This window comes from Ornithorhynchus anatinus, chromosome 14, assembly GCF_004115215.2.
Source record: "Ornithorhynchus anatinus isolate Pmale09 chromosome 14, mOrnAna1.pri.v4, whole genome shotgun sequence".
In the NCBI taxonomy this organism is placed as follows: Eukaryota; Metazoa; Chordata; class Mammalia; order Monotremata; family Ornithorhynchidae; genus Ornithorhynchus; species Ornithorhynchus anatinus.
In genome coordinates, this window is record NC_041741.1 from 44,743,740 (window position 1) to 44,763,363 (window position 19,624).

A 19,624-nucleotide genomic window follows, 5' to 3' on the forward strand; every position below is an offset into this window, starting at 1 on the left:
ACCCGGCCCGACCCGACCCGACCCGACCCGGCTGCGCCCGGCCCGCCGGCCACGCCCACCCCCGACGGCCAATCAGCGCCCACCGCCCGCGCCGCCGCGCCCAATGGCAGGCCGCCTCGGGACCGCCGGCCCCGCCCCCCGGAGGGCGGGACCAGACGCCGAGACGGGCGGCCGCCTCAGCCAACGAGACGCCTCCGTCCGGACCCAGCGGCCCAATGGCCTGAGAGGACGGAGGGCGGCGCTTCGGGCCTCCTCCATCCCGCCCCCAAAATGGCCGGCGGCGGCAGGCCTCTCCCTTTCCTCCCTCTTAGCGATGGAGGCGTGTGGGAAACGCTCACGCTGAGCCAAGCCCCGTCCTAAGCCCTGGCGGGATACGAGGTCATCGGGTTGTCCCCCGTGGGGCTCTCCCTCTTCATCCCCATTTTACAGATGAGGGAAGTGAAGGGACTTGCCCGAGGTCACACAGCGGACAAGTGGCAGAGGCAGGATTAGCACCCACGACCTCTGACTCCCAAGTCCGGGCTCTTTCCACCGAGCCACACTGTCCCCCGGCCTCGTGGCAAGAACACAGTCCATCTGGGCCTCAGTTTTCCCAACTGAAGACTGAGGTAGTTTCTGCTTGGCCCCCAAGCTACTGTGAAGAAGAAATGAGTTAATGACGGTAAAAGTGTTTAAAAAGCATGTTTTACTTGCACAATTCCCCAACCCGCCTCCAAAACCTCCAAAGGTTGCCCATTTTCACCACATTATAACGTTAAGCACTTAATGTGTGCCACACATTGCTCTGTAAGTGCTGGGCTGGATAGAGAATGATCAGGTCAGACATCATCCTTGTCCCTCAATCTAAGTATTCATACATTCAATCATATTTACTGAGCCCTTACTGTGTGCAGAGCACTGTACTAAGCGCTTGGAAAGTACAGTTCGACAATAGAGACAATCCCTGCCCACAGTGGGATTACAATCTAGATTTAGGGTCAGTGTCCAGTCTGATTAACTCGTATCCATCCCAGGGTTTAGAAGAGTGGTCGGCACATAGTAAGCACTTAAATATCATAATTATTATTATCATTATTAATAGAACTACTACTATTTCCCCACTACCCTCACTTCAGCACTTCTGCATCCCACTCACTCCCTCACAGTACCTACGTTCAAAACTTTAAACTCGGCTGCTTTCCCCTCCCTGTACTTTATTTTAATGTTTGTTTTCCCCCCTAGATTAAGCTCCTCGAGGGCAGGGATCCTGTCTACTAACACTATTGTACTCTCCCAAGTGGCTATTACAGTGCTTTCTACAGAGTAGGTGCTCAAAAAATACTACTGATTGACTAAAGGGAAAGGTGCTTTTTGCTATCTAAAGCATTACTGATTATGTGAAGAAAAAGGTTCAGGGCACTGGGTGCACCCAATTTAAATACTGTGTTTTAGTAGAAATGAATTTACCTAGTTCTATTTACCTATTTAATATTTGTATCGGCTTGTCTCCCTCCTTATGGTTGTAAGCTTGTAGAGGGCGGGGAATGTATCTACCGATTTTTATGTTATACTCTGCCAAGTCCTCAGTATAATAATGCTCGTATTTGTTAAGCGTTTACTATGTGCAAAGCACTGTTCTAAACGCTGGTGTAGACACAGGGGAATCAGGTTGTCCCACGTGGGGCTCACAGTCTTAATCCCCATTTTACAGATGAGGTAACTGAGGCACAGAGAAGTTAAGTGACTTGCCCACAGTCACACAGCTGACAAGTGGCAGAGCCGGGATTTGAACTCATGACCTCTGACTCCAAAGCCCGTGCTCTTTCCACTGAGCCAGTGCTCTGCCCACAGTAAGTGCTCAGTAAATATAATTAATTGATTGATTGAGCACACATTTTACTTCTGTTATATGTTTCCTAGTCCTTCCAAGCCTGACCCACACCTCATCGTGGGAAGTAGGGAATCCCTGCTTGGATTAAGATCTCAGGGCAGAGAAGCCCCTCGGGGAATCTCATGTGTTGGAGAGACCTTGCAAAAATTATATATAAAGTTGGCTAAAATCAACTAATCAATGGTATTTATTGAGTCTTTACTGTGTGCAGAACACTGTACTAAGCACTTGGCAAAGTACACTATAATAGAATTGGGAGACATGAGTGCTATTTGGAACATGGATTGGGTCTAATCTCATTAACTTGACTCTATCCCAGCGCTTAGTACAGTGCCTGGCACATAGCACTTAGCAGATAACAGAAAAAATTACTGTGCAGTCCTGCCCGCCTACTCACAAAAGGTTCTCCATGCCCCAACGGGAACCCAGTCGGCCGTGACGAGAAAATGTGAGTGTCCCTTCTCTGAAATAATCCTTTTCACAGAAATCAATTCCTTAATGCGGGTTTTCGGTTACAAAGTCTTCATGACTGGGCCGAAGCTCACCCATTTTTTAATATATATGTAGGGCTGATTGTAGGGTCAGCTGATGAATTCTAATTGCCCTACCTGTAAATATTTTATTGTCTATCCTCTATCCCTCTTGCTAATTGGAAGCACCTTTGGGGCACAAAAAGGCTTGTGGTGTACTTTTCTCAGTACTTAGTACAGCACACTGCACCTCAGTACGGTTCCTACTATGATGGGAGGCTCTATCATTATCATTTTTCCCGGAACACTAATAATAATAATGTTGGTATTTGTTAAGCGCTTACTATGTGCAGAGCACTGTTCTAAGTGCTGGGGTAGATACAGGGTAATCAGGTTGTCCCACGTGAGGCTCACAGTTTATCCCCATTTTACAGATGAGGTAACTGAGGCTCAGAGAAGTTAAGTGACTTGCCCACAGTCACACAGCTGACAAGTGACAGAGGCGGGAGTCGAACCCATGACCTCTGCCTCCAAAGCCCAGGCTCTTTCCACTGAGCCACACTGCTTCCCTAACACTAGAGGAGTGCTATCCACACAATAAATAAATGTTGCGGATGCTGACTGTGTGTCCAAACAATTTTTAAGCACTCACAGTGTGGGAAGCAAGCACCGTGAGCTGGAAAGGATTAATCCTGACCCAGCCCTTTGCTCACATGGATTGGGATGGACAAACATTAAAAAAAAGGACGGGCTAAATTCAAACCAATCAGAAACATGAATTAAGTGCTCAGCTACTCAGTTCAAATTCCAGCCACCCTGTTAAAACTGCTTCAACCACCCCAGGAGTTTATTTTTAAACAGAGTTGGAAGGGTGACCATTCATTCATTCCTTCAATCATATTTATTGAACGCTTACTGTGTGCAGAGCACTGTACTAAGCGCTTGGGAGAGTACAATATAACCATAAACTTACATTCATAAAGATCCCAGAGTAGTGTGTGTAAGGTGCTTGTGCTGGCTCTGTTTATCTATAAAGCCAGAGTTTAAAAGCTTTTTTGATCTAAAGTAAATACTTTTGAGTTTAAACTCATTGCAAGCTTCGAGGAAACCTTTATTTGTTAAAATCCACAGGTTGCTCTTAATCTTAAATCCTAGCCTTCCAAATTTTCCTTGCCTCATAGCTTCACTTTGATTATATGCTGATCAATATCTCGACATCTCATAATCAGTAATGGGAATCACTTCGAGGACAAACATTGATTTTTCTAACCCGCCCTTCATCCTTTTGAAGGGATTTGACTATTAGCTAAAATATCCTTCTCCAGACTACAATCAGTAACCAATGCATAAAAAGTCGGAATTTTTTGGTCTTAAAAAAGAGAATGTTTTACTGTAAATCTGATTTTCATTAACGTGTGGTGCTTGAGTGGGAATTTCAAAACTCAGCTTGCGTTACTTCCTTCTTCTTTCCCAAAAGCTTCGCGGTTTATGAACCAAACCCTTGTCTTCCCACAGCCGGGAATTATGGACGACGAGCTTCAAGATGGGCTGTCCCTGTCTACTGCCCGTTCTAAATGAAGTGACTCAGAAAAAGACACAGTTTTTTCCTCCTTCGCAAAATACGGCAAAGGAGTCCCATAAAAGCAGTCCAGATGTATTTATGGGTTCGTTGCGTTTTAAGTTAATTCAGGCGCCGATCTGGCCCCTAAACTTGAATTCCCCCTTCATCCGGGTCTTTCACGACCTGAAGGGGGACGGAGGGAAAGGGGCGGGAGCGCCGCCATTTTGTATGTGGCCGATCCTTCAGTTTCCACCATCTGTGCGGCCGTCCACTCTTCCAAACTCGCAGTTCTTTCCAGATCCCTGAAATACATATTTTTATTGATTTCTTCTAGGTGGTGGTAATCGTTAAAGCTAAAGGGAGGGGGGATTTTTCCGATTTGAGAGGGGGCCACATCCATCATGGCGGCGGGGGAGCGCTTCCGGTTTCTTCCGGAAGTGCGCTGGAGTCGCAGGCCGGGCGGGTGCGAGGAGGCCGCTCTTTTTCCCCGCGGTGTCGGCCTGTCGCCGCCATGTCTTACCCGACCGAGGAGTATGACACGGAGGTAATGCGGCGCCTCGGGGCCTGAGGGCAGGCCTCCTGCGAGCCTTGGGAGAGCAGAGGCTTCACGGGGAGCGGGGAGGGGGGGACCGGCCACCCGCATCCTCCATGAGGAGGCCGAGGCGGCGGTCGGACGAAGCCCCGAGGAACGCAGAGAACTGTGTGCTAAGCGCTTGGCCGAGATTAGTAGAGAGAAGCAGCGTGGCTCTCAGGGGACTTGGGAGTCCTCCCCTTGTCAGCCGGGTGACCTGGCGCAAGCCACTTCTCTGGGCCTCAGTTCCCTCATCTGGAAAATGGGGGTTACACGTGGGAGCCGCACGTGGGACAAGCTGATTAGCCAGGACCCACCCCAGCGCTTAATAATAATAATGTTGGTATTTGTTAAGCGCTTACTCTGTGCAGAGCGCTGTTCTAAGTGCTGGGACACATCCAGGGTCATCAGGTGGTCCCACGTGAGGCTCCCCGTCTTCATCCCCATTTTACAGATGAGGGAACTGAGGCCCAGAGAAGTGACTTGCCCACAGTCACCCAGCTGACAAGCGGTAGAGCCGGGATTCGAACCCCTGACCTCGGACTCCCAAGCCCGGCTTCTTGCCACTGAGCCACGCGGCTTCTCACTGATGGTATTTGTTAAGACCTTGCTATGTGCCAAGCACTCTTCTAAGCGCTGGGGTAAATACCAGGTCATCAGGTTCTATTGATTCTATTTATTGATTCTGTTTATTGCTATTGTTTTTGTCTGTCTCCCCCGATTGGACTGTAAACCCGACAAGGGGCAGAGACTGTATCTGTTACCGATTTGTCCATTCTAAGCGCTTAGTCCACTGCTCTGCACATAGTAAGCGCTCAATAAATACTATTGAATGAATGAATGTTTCCGAATTGTCCATTCCAAGCGCTTAGTCCAGTGCTCTGCACATAGTAAGCGCTCAATAAATACTATTGAATGAATGAATGTTTCCGAATTGTCCATTCCAAGCGCTTAGTCCAGTGCTCTGCACATAGTAAGCGCTCAATAAATACTATTGAATGAATGAATCAGGTTGTCGCACGTGGGGCTCACAGTGTCAGTCCCCATTTTAATAATAGTAATGTTGGTATTGGTTAAGCGCTTACTGTGTGCAGAGCACTGTTCTAAGCGCTTGGGAGATACAAGGTCATCAGCTTGTCCCACATGGGGCTTGCAGTCCTCATCCCCATTTTACAGAGGAGGGAACTGAGGCACAGAGAATAATAGTAGTTATAATGTTGGTATTTGTTGAGCGCTTACTATGTGCAGAGCACTGTTCTAAGCGCTTGGGAGATAAAAGGTCATCAGCTTGCCCCACATGGGGCTTGTAGTCTTCATCCCCATTTTACAGAGGAGAGAACTGAGGCACAGAGAATAATAATAGTAATAATGTTGGTGTTTGTTAAGCGCTTACTATTTGCAGAGCACTGTTCTAAGTGCTTGGGAGATACAAGGTCATCAGCTTGTCCCACATGGGGCTTGTAGTCTTCATCCCCATTTTACAGCGGAAGGAACTGAGGCACAGAGAATAATCATAGTAATAATGTTGGTATTTGTTAAGCGCTTACTTTGTGCAGAGCATTGTTCTAAGCGCTGGGGTAGATACAAGGTAATCAGGTTGTCCCACGTGAAGTTCACAGTCCTAATCCCCGTTTTACAGATGAGGTAACTGAGGCACAGAGAAGTTGAGTGACTTGCCCTTAGTCACACAGCAGGCAAGGAGCGGAGGCAGGATTAGAACCCAGGACCTGTAACTCCCAAGCCCGGGCTCTTGCCACTAGGTCATGCTGCTCCTCCACAATGATGGCATCTGTTAAGCGCTTAATATGTGCCAAGCACTGTACTAAGCGCTGGGGGAGTTACAAGGTCATCAGGTTGTCCACATGGGGCTCGCAGTCTTCATCTCCATTTTACAGATGAGGGAACTGAGGCACAGAGAAGTGAAGTGACTTGCCCAAAGTCACACAGCAGACAACTGGTGGAGCGAGATTAGAACCCAAGCCCATGTTCTTTCCACTAAGCCATGCTGCTTTTAAGTGCTCAACAAATTGTTACTATTATTAGACAGGACCTCGGTTCAAGGAGAAGCCGCGTGGCCTAGTGGGAAGAGCCTGGGGGGGTCAGAGGAGCTGGGTTCTAATTCTGGCACTGTCACATACCTGATGTGTGACTTGGGACAGGTAGCTTAACTTATTTGAGCCTCAGTTCCCTCATTAGCAAAATGAGGCTCCAGTACCCCCCCCCCCAACATTCATTTATTCATTCAGTTGTATTTATTGAGCACTTACTGTGCAGAGCACTGTACTGAGCGCTTGGAATGTTCAGTTAGGCAACAGAATGTACGCTGTAAGCTCATTGTGGGCAGAGATTGTGTGTCTCTTTATTGCAGTATTGTACTTTCCATGTGATCAGTGCTCTGCGCACAGTAAACCCTCAGTAATTACAGTTGAAAGAATGAATTAATATATATCTCAGCACTTGGCACATAGTAAGCACTCTATAGCTATCGCAATTAGTGTTGTTAAGGAGTTTGGGTTCTAGCCGATTTTCCGGGGGTTGCAACCTGCCCTAAGTCTTTTAAATCCATAACTCTCGTGGTTGGTGTCTCTCGTTCCAGGCCGCCTACGATCCGTACACTTACCCCGGCGACTATGATATGCACACAGGTGAGCCACCTCTGTCCCCAAGTCCCACCCCGAGTGAGCGACACCTTACGTAGAGAAGCAGCGTGGCTCAGCGGAAAGAGCCCGGGCTTGGGAGTCAGAGGTCGTGGGTTCTAATCCCAGCTCCGCCACTTATCAGCTTTGCGTCTTTGGGCAAGTCACTTAACTTCTCTGTGCCTCAGTTCTCTCATCTGTAAAATAGGGATTAAGATTGGGAGCCCCAAGTGGGACAACCTGATTACCTCGTATCCTCCCCAGTACTTAGAACGGTGCTTGAGAAATACCATCGTCATCCTAGAGAAGCAGTAAGGCTTAGTGGAAAGAGCCAGGGCTTGGGAGTCGGAGGTCATGGGTTCTAATCCTGACTCCACTACTTGTCAGCCGAGTGATTTTGGGCAAGTCACTTCACTTCTCTGTGCCTCAGTTCCCTCATCTGTAAAACGGGGATTAAGACTGTGAGCCCCAAGTGGGAGAACCTGATAACCTCGTATCTGTCCCAGTGCTTAGAACAGTGCTTGGGATGTAGTAAGCATTTAACAAATACCGTCGTCATTATTAGGCTCAGAGAAGATGTGCCATTCCCAAGTTAGACTGTGTAAAATGGCTTGAAGGGTAAGAAGGCCCGCCTAAATCGCTCCTGTTCCAACCTGATTAGCACGTGCCTACCCCAGTGTCCGGCACGTAATAAGTGCTAAATAAACTCTATATAGGAAGTGTTGCTCCTATATAGTTTGGAGGATTTTAACAAGTAACCCATTAGGGGTAGAGTTTATCTTTTTGATTCTGGACAAAGTGGACTTGCCTTCCTGTGGTCCGAGTAGCCCTCACCCTCCCCGTGTCACCCATCTCTAGGAGACCCGAAGCAGGACCTGGCTTATGAACGCCAGTATGAGCAACAGACCTACCAGGTGATCCCAGAAGTGATCAAGAACTTCATCCAGTATTTCCACAAGACCGTCTCAGATCTGATCGATCAGAAGGTGTATGAGCTGCAAGCCAGCCGGGTCTCCAGTGATGTCATTGACCAGAAGGTGTATGAAATCCAGGACATCTACGAGAACAGGTGCGGACCCCGGACGGAGCCCACAGCCCTCCAAGGGGGTCAGTGTGGGGCCGTGCTGCCTCTTGACTGGATTTGCCGTGCTCCTGAGATTACCGGGCCGGCAGGACAGGCAACCAGCTCCCAATCTCCTCACTTATCCCTCTAGGAAAGGGAATGGCAGCATCCCTCAAAAGGAAATGGACTCACTGGAGAAGGCCAGGAACCATTAATTCCCACCTGTGTAACCCGGTGTTTAGTACAGTCCTGTGTACATAGTGTTTAGTAAATGTCAGTACCACCAGAAGGAATGGAAATTGAGTCCTTTGAAGGATGGTTAAAGAAATTGGGGTTGTTTTTACAGACAACTAAATAAAAAGAAATGGGCATAAATTCAGTCGGGTGAAATTTGGGTTGTATTTAAGAAGGGCTTCTTTTCAATAAGGTTCCGTTGCCAGAGATCTTTAGGAAACAAAAATAGACTATTATGCTTTTCAGGTGGTTCAGCTATTCACAGGCCTGGAAGCAGGGGTCTTGGCCAGATGACGCCATCTCCTCTAGATCTGGACTCGAATGTATTTATCAAGAGTTACTTTGTACAGAGCAGTCAGTGTGCTAAGCACTTGGGAGAGTTCAGTATAACGGCTGGAAGACACCATCCTTGTCCTCAAGGAGCTTACAGTGAGAAGCTGTGAACCCCATGTTTCTTCTCTGGTGTCTCCCCAAAACTTAGTATATTGTTATGCTAACCGTGACTTTTGGCCGCATCCCATCTTGTTTTTAGCTGGACCAAGCTAACAGAAAGATTCTTCAAGAACACCCCGTGGCCTGAGGCCGAAGCCATCGCCCCACAAGTTGGCAATGGTGAGTTGTAGATCAATTGGTAGTAGCGTGGCACAGTGGAAAGAGCACGGGCTTTGGAGTCAGGGCTCGTGAGTTCGAATCCCAGCTCTGCCACTTGTCAGCTGTGTGACTGTGGGCAAGTCACTTAACTTCTCTGTGCCTCAGTTCCCTCATCTGTAAAATGGGGATTAAGACTGTGAGCCTCATGTGGGACAACCTGATTCCCCTGTGCCTACCCCAGCGCTTAGAACAGTGCTTGGCACATAGTAAGCGCTTAACAAATACCAACATTATTATTGGTAGTATTTATTGAGCTCTTACTCTGCAGACCACTGTACTGAGTGCTTGGGAGAGGTTGGAACAATAGGGTTGGTAGACACGAACGATCTTTGCCCACAGGAATCTTCGTTTCATGCACCTGCAATAAAACGGTATTTGGAGGGATGATCTTAGTACCCCGGCTGCTGCTGAAGCCCCAGGCAGACCAGTTCTCTGGAGACCCAGAGTGGATGAGGTGTTTTCTTCCAGTTGTGGTGGTTTTGCTTGCGATTCCCACTGATCTGGGGGCCTGGGAAGAATCAGTTCCAGAGTCGCACACCACCCTAAGCTTGGTGCTTAGTACAGTGCTCTGCACGCAGTAAGCGCTCAATGGATACACCTGATTGATTGATTGATTGATTGGTCTGGGGTGGGAGTGGTTTCAGGAGCGGAAAGTAGTCCTACTCTTGAACCTGCCCCGCTTTCCCACCCTCCTTTCCCACCCTCTTCACCCCTCCCCCGCAAAACCAAGGACTGGGAATGCCACTTTTGTTTGAGGTTGGCAAGAGCCCAAGTGTATGTATCCAGACAGTGCATTTCAGAGAGGAGTTAGGCACTTGTTAGTTGGGTTTGCCCACATTCTGGTTGTCCCTTGTTTTGGGGACCAAAGAGCTAGCATAGGTTTGGGAGGTCAGGTTGGGCCCTTGAGTCCTGCTGAGGCAACTGTCTCCATTGCTCAAACTCAGGAGGATGAGGCCCTCGTAAGAAGACCAACCATTCCCACCCCCCATTTATTTTTTGTTTTTGTCAATCATCCAAACTAAACTCTTTTTTGGGGGGGGGGGGGGGCGGGGTTTAAGAGGATTGAGGTTTTTGGTCCCTGGTTAGCTGTTGAACTTTGATGTAGTGGAAGCCCCAGTGGCTCACTTTGAAGTAGGTCGTGAGCGTTCCCCTGTAGAATTCCCTCAAAGCCACGTGAGTCACTAAGGTTCTGGTCTGCACTCCTTTTCAGATGCCGTCTTCCTGATTCTGTATAAGGAGCTGTATTATAGGCACATATACGCCAAAGTCAGCGTGAGTATCTGCCCTGCTAATAGCCACTTATTTGCCCTATTATTCTCTGCGTAGTGTTTTTGGGGGCTGACTCTGGGGAATCCAGGCTCATGGTGAACTTTGACCTAGTTGACTTTTTTTTTAAATGGTATTTGTTAAGCCCTTACTACGTGCCAGGCACTGTACTGTACAGTACTGTACTGTACAATGCACTGTACAGGCATTGAGGTTGATACCAAGATAATCAGGTTGGACACGGTCCATGTCTCACATGGGGCACACAGTCTTAATCCTCATTTTACCGGTAACTGAGTCACAGAGAAGTGAGGCGATTTACCCAAAGTCACACAGCAGGCAGGTGATGGAGCTGGGATTAGAACCCAGGTCCTCTGACTCCCAGACCCGTGCGTTAGCCATTAGGCTATGCAGGTTTCTTGAGATTCCTACATAAACGCGGTTCTGGAAGGCCAGCGGCAAAGATATTTCTGCCCCGGGCAGTCAGTGGACATGCGTAACTTCTGTTCTAACTCCCACCTTCTTGTTCTCTTGACAGGGTGGTCCGTCTTTGGAGCAGAGGTTCGAATCGTATTACAATTACTGCAATCTCTTCAACTACATCCTCAGTAAGTCTGGGAAGGAAAGATGGGGGCGGGCACTGACCCTTTCCAGGGCATTGGTCCAAAAATGATGAGCTTAAGAATAGCCAGTAGCTGCTGTGGATTTGGGGACCTCCAGTACCTCTTTCCTAGCATCTCCCACCCCGGAGGCTCTGGGTGCCGAGGGGGGATAATGTGACATCCCTGGCTTTTTTTTTTCCTCTTCGCACTTGACCTGGTCTCTTCTGAACAGATGCTGATGGCCCTGCTCCCTTAGAACTGCCCAACCAGTGGCTGTGGGATATCATCGATGAGTTCATCTACCAGGTATCTTCCTTCCTGCCACTCGAACCCACTAGGCTCAGCCAAGGCCCAGTAGATTCCTTATCCACTTTAGGCTGATGGTAGTCCCCAGGGTTTGGCTTAGTGATTTTCTCCTGAGGTGTAGGGGGACAGGGAAGATCGTAGGGGCCACCCATCCGTGGGAGCAGAACACGGGTGGGGGCATTTGCACACACTGCAGAACTGGGCCGGGCATCTGCTCCTGGCACCTCCAAGGGGTGACTCCAGCCCACAAAAGTGGTTCTGGCATGGGTTGAATGAAGGGACCCTTTGCTTGCACCCCTTGTTAAACCTATTAGCACCTTTAGTCAAACTCGTTTTCCAGCAGTAACTTTTGTGGTTAAACAGTGTATTTGGGTGCTGACCTGTTGTTTTCTGTTCCAGATCAGCTGGCTTTAATAGGAAGGCCAGTAATTACCAACATAAGCATAGAAAGTAGCTAAAAGCACTTGTAAACCTCCTGTGAATAACCTTCCTGAGTTTGGAGGCAGCTCCAGTCAAGAGGTTATGGTCACGTCCTGGGCTCTGGCCACTGGGCCCATAGGTGACCCTTGGACCACCTCGTTGTGGCTATTTCTGACTCTTCACATCCTCTGCCTTTATTTCTTCCCTTCTCTGTCCGTCTCCCTCCGTCTCTCTAGTTTCAGTCTTTCAGTCAGTATCGCTGCAAGACGGCCAAGAAGTCCGAAGAAGAGATTGACTTCCTACGTTCCAACCCGAAGATCTGGAACGTCCACAGCGTCCTCAACGTGCTGCATTCACTGGTGGACAAATCCAACATCAACCGGCAGCTGGAGGTCTATACCAGCGGAGGTGAGGTCAGGCCGGGCCAGGGAATGGGGACTGATTGCCGCTCGTTGGGGAGGGTCCTGTTGAGCAGAAAGGACACTTGACTGGCGAGCGCTATCGAGACGGCAGTTTTCCGGGGTCGCTCAGAAGGCGGGTTCGGGAGGACGGGACGGGATGGGACGGGGCAGGCTGGCTACCTTTGCATCCTGCTGAGATTGGTCATCGTCGATTAAGCGCCTGCATTCTTAAACCCTCTTGGTAGCGTCGCCAGAAGCTGCCAAGATACGAGTGAATGCGACAGGAAACTGCAGATCAATCCAGAATGCCGGGCTTGGCTCCTGTGGCCTGGCATTCTTTCACTAATCTGAAACAGCTGGTTCCGAGACGGCCACCGCGGGTAGCAGGGGCCGACCCGGTTCTGGGAATTTGGAGACTGTGGCAGTAGCTGCTCAAAGAGGGGTGGCATAGTTTAGTGGAGAAAGCCCGAGCGCGGAAGTCAGGAGGTCTGGGTTTTAATCCCCCCCCTGCTACTTGCCTGCCTTGTGAACTTGGGCCGGTCACTCAGAACATCCGTGTGCCTCAGTTTCTTCATCTGTGAAATGGGGATTTAGTACCTGTTCTCTCTCCCACGTAGACTGTGAGTCCCACGGGGGACGGGCCGTGTCCAACCTGTTTCTCTTGGGTCTATCCCGGCCCTCAGTTCAGTGCTTGGCGCTTAGCAAACAGTTGAGAGATATCACGATGATTGAAGACATTGTCCCCTTTCTGTCTCACCCTGTAGACCGTAAGCTCTTTGTAGGCAGGGAATGTCTACCAGTTCTGTTGTTTTATATTCTTCCAAGCTCTGCACACAGAGCTCAATAAATATGATTGATTGATTTATGGGTAGGAGGGGTTCCGGCTTTGTCCCCTTATCCCCCTAGCCCCCCCTGCGGAAAACACCCCTGCATTTCTGCTTCTGTCTGTGCAGGGGATCCCGAGAGCGTGGCCGGGGAGTACGGTAGACACTCCCTGTACAAGATGCTTGGCTACTTCAGTCTGGTCGGCTTGTTGAGGCTCCATTCCCTGCTGGGGGATTACTACCAGGCCATCAAAGTGCTGGAGAATATTGAACTCAACAAGAAGGTAATCCACCGATCCCCTCCTTCCGAGTCGGGCTTAAGGGTCGGAGCTGAGTAGCCACAAGGGCCCTTAGAGGGAGTCCGGTTCGTGGATTTTCTGGACCCCTTGGATCTGTGTTTAGCAGGTGTTTCATCAGTAATTCCTCCCTGGGAAGTGGACTGGTATTATCCCCATTTGGTATTATCCCCTATTTTAAGGATTCTCCTGTGGCGTTGCCCTGGGCATTATGGAGAGTCAGATTGAAAGGGGATCCCTGTCCTTCAGGAATTTGTAATCAAAGCAGGTTGAGGTGAAAGAGAACTGACGTGGATGATGGTTTTTCTTGGAGAGGAGAAGAAAGATTGGATTTTTTTTATTTTTTTTCCCCTCACAGAGGGTACAGGGTATTTTTGTGTTCTTTTCATGGGTTTGTGGTTGTGGGGGTGGTTGGGTTGGAACAGACTGAAGTAAGCCTCAGTGACCCGGAGTGACTTGACCAGAGGAAGGGAGAGTGAAGCTGTCGTCTACTGAGGGACTCCAAAAGGTTCAATCTCACCGAGCCCCGTTGCCTTGATCTGGTACCGGGGCTCCCAAGCTCACTTTTCCTGGCGGGTTCTCCCCCTACCTCCCTCCTCAGAGCATGTACTCCCGAGTACCTGAGTGCCAGGTCACCACCTACTACTATGTAGGTTTCGCCTACCTGATGATGCGCCGGTACCAGGATGCCATCCGGGTGTTTGCCAACATCCTCCTCTATATCCAGAGGACCAAGAGCATGTTCCAGAGGACCACGTACAAGTATGAGATGGTAAGGGGCAGCTCGGGGCCCTACTGACCGCTCCCCTCCTGGTGTTTCCCTGGGGGCCACCCTGACCGCGTCTCTTTCTCCCGCCTCCCCCCCTTCACAGATCAATAAGCAGAACGAGCAGATGCACGCCCTCCTGGCCATCGCGCTGACCATGTACCCCATGCGAATCGACGAGAGCATCCACCTGCAGCTGCGGGAGAAGTACGGCGACAAGATGCTACGCATGCAGAAGGGCGACCCGCAGGTGTACGAGGAGCTCTTCAGCTACTCCTGCCCCAAGTTCCTGTCGCCGGTGGTGCCCAACTACGACAACGTCCACCCCAATTACCACAAGGAGCCCTTCCTACAGCAGCTGAAGGTGTTCGCGGACGAGGTGCAGCAGCAGGCCCAGCTGTCCACCATCCGCAGCTTCCTGAAGCTGTACACCACCATGCCCGTGGCCAAGCTGGCCGGCTTCCTGGACCTGACGGAGCAGGAGTTCCGCATCCAGCTGCTGGTCTTCAAGCACAAGATGAAGAACCTGGTGTGGACCAGCGGAATCTCCGCCCTGGATGGCGAGTTCCAGTCGGCCTCCGAGGTCGACTTCTACATCGACAAGGTGCGTGCGCCGGGCCTTCCCGGCGGAGGGGGAGGCGGGGGCACCGGCTTCCCGTCTCTCACACCAGTGACCCGGGTGGCCGACCGGAGAGCGTCGGGTCGGTCCTCAGCGTTGGCAGCGGCACTAATGCCCGCCAGGGCCCGAGCCTGGAATTTAGTAGCTGTGACAGAGGGAGTTCACATCTTGGGGACCCGGCCTGCTTCAGTCAATCGCATTTATCGAGCGCTTATTGAGTGAAGTGCACTGTTCTAAACACTTGGGAGAGTACAGTACAGCAGTATGACAGACACATTTTCTGCCCACAACAAGATTCCAGTCCAGAGGTTTCTCTTTCAGGTCCTCTATTGGCCGAGTTGGGTTAGCCCCAGGCCCTGAAAGAGGGGAAATTCCCAGTACGGTCTTTCAGAGTCTGCTCTCCAAACCCAGGCCTTTGAATACTCTGACGCAGTTTCTTTTCCTTCACTTGAAGCTGGTAGATTCCTTGCCCCCGCCTGTCCAGTCCCAGGGTAGAGCGATTGACTGTGGCAGGATGGTAGAGGGGTCGAGAGGAGGGGGCTAGCCAAGTCATGAAGCGGGATCCAGATTCCAGGCTAAAATGGCACCTTCTTCAAGGGACCTCTCTTGTCTTCACCCCTTCCCTCCCACCCCGGCCTGTCTGACCTGGACTTCTTTCCTCACCGGCTCCTCTCTCTGGCAGGATATGATCCATATTGCCGACACCAAAGTTGCCCGGCGCTACGGGGACTTCTTCATTCGCCAGATCCATAAGTTTGAGGAGGTGAGGCATCCCGAGGGGGGATCGATCAGCGGAGGGGGACAAATCCCTGTACCAGCCTGGCTGCCTTCCTGGAGGAGATGGAGGGGGGTGGCTTCGGAAGTGTTTCAGCTCCAGGCTCCTCTGTATCTCTGGTGATGGCCTCCCGTGGGTTACCCTCTCACTTTCAAAGTGTTTCCCGATGTTGGCTCTCTTTTTTTTTTTTTTTAAATGGCATTTAAGTGCTTACTATGTTCCAGTCACTATTCTAAGTGCTGGGGTAGATACAAGCCAATGGGGTTGGACACAGTCCATGCCCCACGTGGAGCTCACAGTCTTCATCCTCAGTTTACAGATGAGGTAACTGAGGCCCAGAGAAGTGAAGTGACCTGCCCAAGGTCACAAAGACAAAGTGGCAGAACTGGAATTAAAACCCAATTCCTCCTGACCCATGTTCATTCCACTAGGCCACACTTCCTCTCCTTCTACACTTCCAGCTGGCAGCCATTCTCCACCAGAATCTAGCTGGCCAGTTCCCATGAGGATCAGGGCTCTTCACGGCACGGAGAACAGAAAGCTGTTCCCGGGCTCCACAGGAAGCTGTTGTCGAGTTCCGGGCTCACCCCGGCACCGAGCAGGGGCAGGATGAAGCGAGGGTCCCAACTGGTTTTGGGGGGAAGCGCTTTTGGGTGTCTGATAGAAGTCAGCACCCCACTGTGATCCTCTCCTGCCCCTGAAACAGGCCAGGCCAACAGCCTCTCTTCCCTCTCTAACTAACCATCTCCTTTCCTCCCCTCTGCCCTCTAGCTCAATCGGACACTGAAGAAGATGGGCCAGAGACCCTGAGTGGGCCACCAGCCATGTCTTCGAGCCCCACCCGAGTTCGGTGGACACCCGGCCTGCGCTCTGAAATTCCAGCCCCGGACAGTTGCGGGGCCACTGAACTGGGCTCTGGTTGAGACAAGGACTTGGATATTTTAATAAATCCCAATGTGAGAGTTCTCTGTTTGGAATTCCATCTGTGTGGCCGGGGAGGTGAGGGAACCTGCTCGTTTTCCCCCCGACTTGTGCTGTCCATATTCTGTTGGTTTCCAAGGCGTTCTCGGGCAGGTGCCCAGTTGTTCTAAAACCTCAGCACCCCCTTTTTGGCTCTAACGTTCCTATGATCCTCTTCCTGACCACCTTGGCCAGAAATGAGAGCTCCTGGGCCGTGGCCCTATCTCCTCCTCCCACCACCCCCAGCCTCCTTTCCTAGATCCCAGCCAGCTCTCGCTCTTTTCCCTTTTTAATACCAACCTCCCTTTCAGCAGCGCACGATGGCCAGCATTTGGCAGGATAAGTGGATTTCTCTTGTCTCCTCCCTTGGCTAGCCAGGGGACATTGATTTTGGCTGATGATTTCAGCCTCTCACCCTAACAACTCTTTGACCAGAGCTGCTGGCAAGGGGCAGAGTGGCTCGGGGACTGCCAGGGAAGGTAATGCTCTGCCTGGGACTTGGGGGTTTATCTCTCCCTGCAGGATTGGCGTCCTAGAGAACTTGACCCCGTTCCTGCTCCTCTCGTCTCCAGAGTACCTGTTTAGCTGGGGTCTGTCCTTAGAAAGCGGGAGTGACCAGTTTCAAGTTGAAGTTCAAAGATCCGGTGTGTCTGATTACTCAGGCTCATGCGTTTGTGTGTGGCTGGCCTGGGGCTCACTGGCCAAAGGGCCAGTAAAAACGTAACCGCCCACTCGGAAGCGAGCGGTGGTGCAGCTTTGGCATCGGGGGGAGGGAGGCGGGCGGGCAGACGGGGCTCACCTCTCCCTGGCACTGCCGGAGGAATGTGGGCCCAGCGGCGACCAGGACTGACTTGGGATTTCTCTCCAGGTGGTCTCGAACGGAGGTTGCAGGTTTATAATCCTCCCACGCTGTGGAAAGGGAGGGGAAGGCTAGAAGGATCCGGTAGGGAAGACGGGGGAATCGGGCTGTAGCATTTGGGGTTCCTGCCGAGAGAAAGAGAACGGGCCAGTTGGATCCTGGCACCGGGTTGGTGGATGAAGCTTATGCCAGAACTCCCATCATTTCCTCCCTTCACATTCCTTAACTCCCCTGTCTGGGTTTAGTTAGAAATGATCGATGTCTCCCCAACCTTTCGGCCAGGGTACCTTCCCCTCTCCACCTCATGCAGCTAAGAACAAAGCACTATGAGAGGAGGACTGAGGGTAAAGTGGACTGTCAGTGTGCCCCGGCCTCTGGTGTCCTTCAAGCCGAGCAGGCTGCCCGGAAGGGGTGGGAAAGGAGGGACTGGCTTTGCGGCTGAGAGAAGGAATGAAAACGGAGAAAGTGGATAATAATAATAGTGTTGGTATTTAAGAGCTGACTATGTGCAGACCACTGTTCTAAGCGCTGGGGTAGATACAGGGTCATCAGGTTGTCCCATATGAGGCTCACAGTCTTAATCCCCATTTTACACATGAGGTAACTGAGGCCCAGAGAAGTTAAGTGACTTGCCCACAGTCACACAGCTGATAAGTGGCAGAGGGGATTCGAACCCATGACCTCTGACTCCCAACCCCGGGCTCTTGGCATTGCCTAGTGTCTAGAGTCTGGGCCAGGGAGCCAGAAGCAACTGGGTTTCCCCCAGCTCTGCTGCTTGTGACCTTGGGCAAGTCAGTTTCCCTGGGCCTCCGTTTCCTCATCTGTAAACTGAGGATCAAAACGGTGAAGCCCCATGCGGGATGGACTGCGTCCAACCTGATTAACGTGTATCTACCCCAGCGCTTAGAGCAGTACCTGGCACGTGGTAAGTGCTTAGCGAATACCATTTAAAAAAAAAAGGGAAGACCAGCTTTGCTCCTGCTGAACAACAGGGTCAATTAGCTAGGCGGGGTTTCAACTTCTCCATTAGTCAAAAGATGAGTAATGCCAACCTACGCTGAGGTGGCAAGGCCGGCCTGGACAGGAGCAGAGGGAAGGCTCAGCAGAGCCCGAACGGAGAAAGCCCGGGAAGAATGCCCGCTCTGCCTCCCACCAGCCTCCTGCTTCCTTGCCCCCTAGGTGCCTCCAGGCCTGGGTGGGGGGGAAGTAAGGAGGGAATAGCCAAAACCTTTGCTCTTAGAGCAAGGTCCTTCTTTCCTCTGCATCTGGGGGAAAAGGAAGTGAAAAAGAAAGCCTTCTGGAAAGCAATAGTGAAACCTGTGACTTGCACGCTGTTACCGAACTGGACGGGATGGAATTGAATCCCACGATCTACCCCAGACTGCCCCCGGCACATATATCCAGACTCAACTACTGCATCAGCCTCCTCGCTGCTCTCCCTGTTCATTCGATTGTATTTATTGAGCGCTAACTGTGTGCAGAGCGCTCTACTAAGTGCTTGGGAGGGTACAATACAGCAATAAACACATTCCCTGCCCACAAGGATCTTACAGACTAGAGTGGGGGGAGATAGATATTAATGTAAAATAAATTACAGATGTTCCCAGTCTCTTCCCCTCTCCCGTCCATATTGTGTTCCGCTCTGCTCCTCAGATCATTTTTCTAAGGTATCCTGGATCTCAAAGACCTCCAACAGTTCCCCATTTGTATCTGAATCAGCGTGGCTTAGTGGCTAGAGGGCGGGACTGGGAGTCAGAAGGTCATGGGTTCTAATCCCGCCTCCGCCGCACGTCTGTTGTGTGATCTTGGGCAAGTGACTTCACTTCTCTGGGGCTCAGTTACCTCATCTATAAAATGGGGATTAAGAGCGCGAGCCCCATGTGAGACAGGGACTGTGTCGAAAAAGACTATCTTGTGCCTTCCCCAGTGCTTGGTACATAATAAGCACTTAAGGACCAAAATTATTACTAAACATTATGAATCAAGGAGCAACTCCAGAGCTTTAGCTTTAAGGCACTTTATCAGTTGTCTTTCCCCTCCTCCTTTCCCACTACACCCCAACTCACAGTCTTTACTCCATTCAAGTCTTGTCTTATGCCGTCAAGTCGTTTTCGACCCGTAGCGACACCACGGATGCTAGAAGGCCCCGCTCTCCATCCGCAATTGCCCTGGTATTGTATCCTTTAAGAATTTTAGTCCAATGGCCTCGTTCTCATCAAGCCATCAACCTCTTGCACACACCCTTTCTTCTGCCTGGAACTCTTTCCCCCTTCGCGTCTGGCAGACGACCCCTGCTCTTCGAAGGCCTCCTGAAATCCCTTCAGGATTCATTCATTCACTCGCATTTAGCACTCTACTAAGCGCTTGGGAGAGTATAACAAAACAGACCCCTGCCCACAATGAGCTCACAGTCTATGGGGGAGACAGACATTAATATAAATAAATTAAAAAATTACAGATATATACATAAGTGC

General features: G+C 50.7%; 1 protein-coding gene and 1 non-coding gene across 3 annotated transcripts; both read left to right on the plus strand.

The window, feature by feature from the left end:
- Window positions 1-4,324: 4,324 nt before the first annotated feature.
- EIF3L (eukaryotic translation initiation factor 3 subunit L) lies at window positions 4,325-16,296 on the plus strand. 2 transcript variants are annotated; one of them, XM_001514612.5, is made up of 13 exons: window positions 4,325-4,445; window positions 7,069-7,117; window positions 7,967-8,177; window positions 8,938-9,017; window positions 10,267-10,328; window positions 10,861-10,930; window positions 11,157-11,230; window positions 11,887-12,058; window positions 13,005-13,159; window positions 13,773-13,943; window positions 14,044-14,541; window positions 15,239-15,319; window positions 16,103-16,296. In XM_001514612.5, exons 1-13 carry the CDS (start codon window positions 4,413-4,415, stop codon window positions 16,139-16,141), a joined length of 1,695 nt encoding a protein of 564 aa, XP_001514662.1. In that variant the 5' UTR covers window positions 4,325-4,412; the 3' UTR covers window positions 16,142-16,296. The 2 variants fall into 2 exon arrangements, with proteins under 2 accessions (XP_001514662.1, XP_028935099.1); XM_029079266.1 differs by lacking the exons at window positions 4,325-4,445; window positions 7,069-7,117; window positions 8,938-9,017 and having other exon boundaries at window positions 8,099-8,177.
- On the plus strand, window positions 12,272-12,409 carry LOC114816830. Its single transcript, XR_003764635.1, has one exon. It is a non-coding gene; the product is annotated as a small nucleolar RNA SNORA14 (small nucleolar RNA).
- Window positions 16,297-19,624: the final 3,328 nt, after the last annotated feature.

What these genes read in the sequence shown, in the direction of transcription:
- EIF3L (XM_001514612.5), top strand. Translation starts at nt 4,413, where the DNA reads ATGTCTTACCCGACCGAGGAGTATGACACGGAG. An exon ending in ACATATACGCCAAAGTCAGC is followed by an intron (nt 10,329 to 10,860) that starts GTGAGTATCTGC and finishes TTCTCTTGACAG; the next exon opens with GGTGGTCCGTCTTTGGAGCA. An exon ending in ATATTGAACTCAACAAGAAG is followed by an intron (nt 13,160 to 13,772) that starts GTAATCCACCGA and finishes CTCCCTCCTCAG; the next exon opens with AGCATGTACTCCCGAGTACC.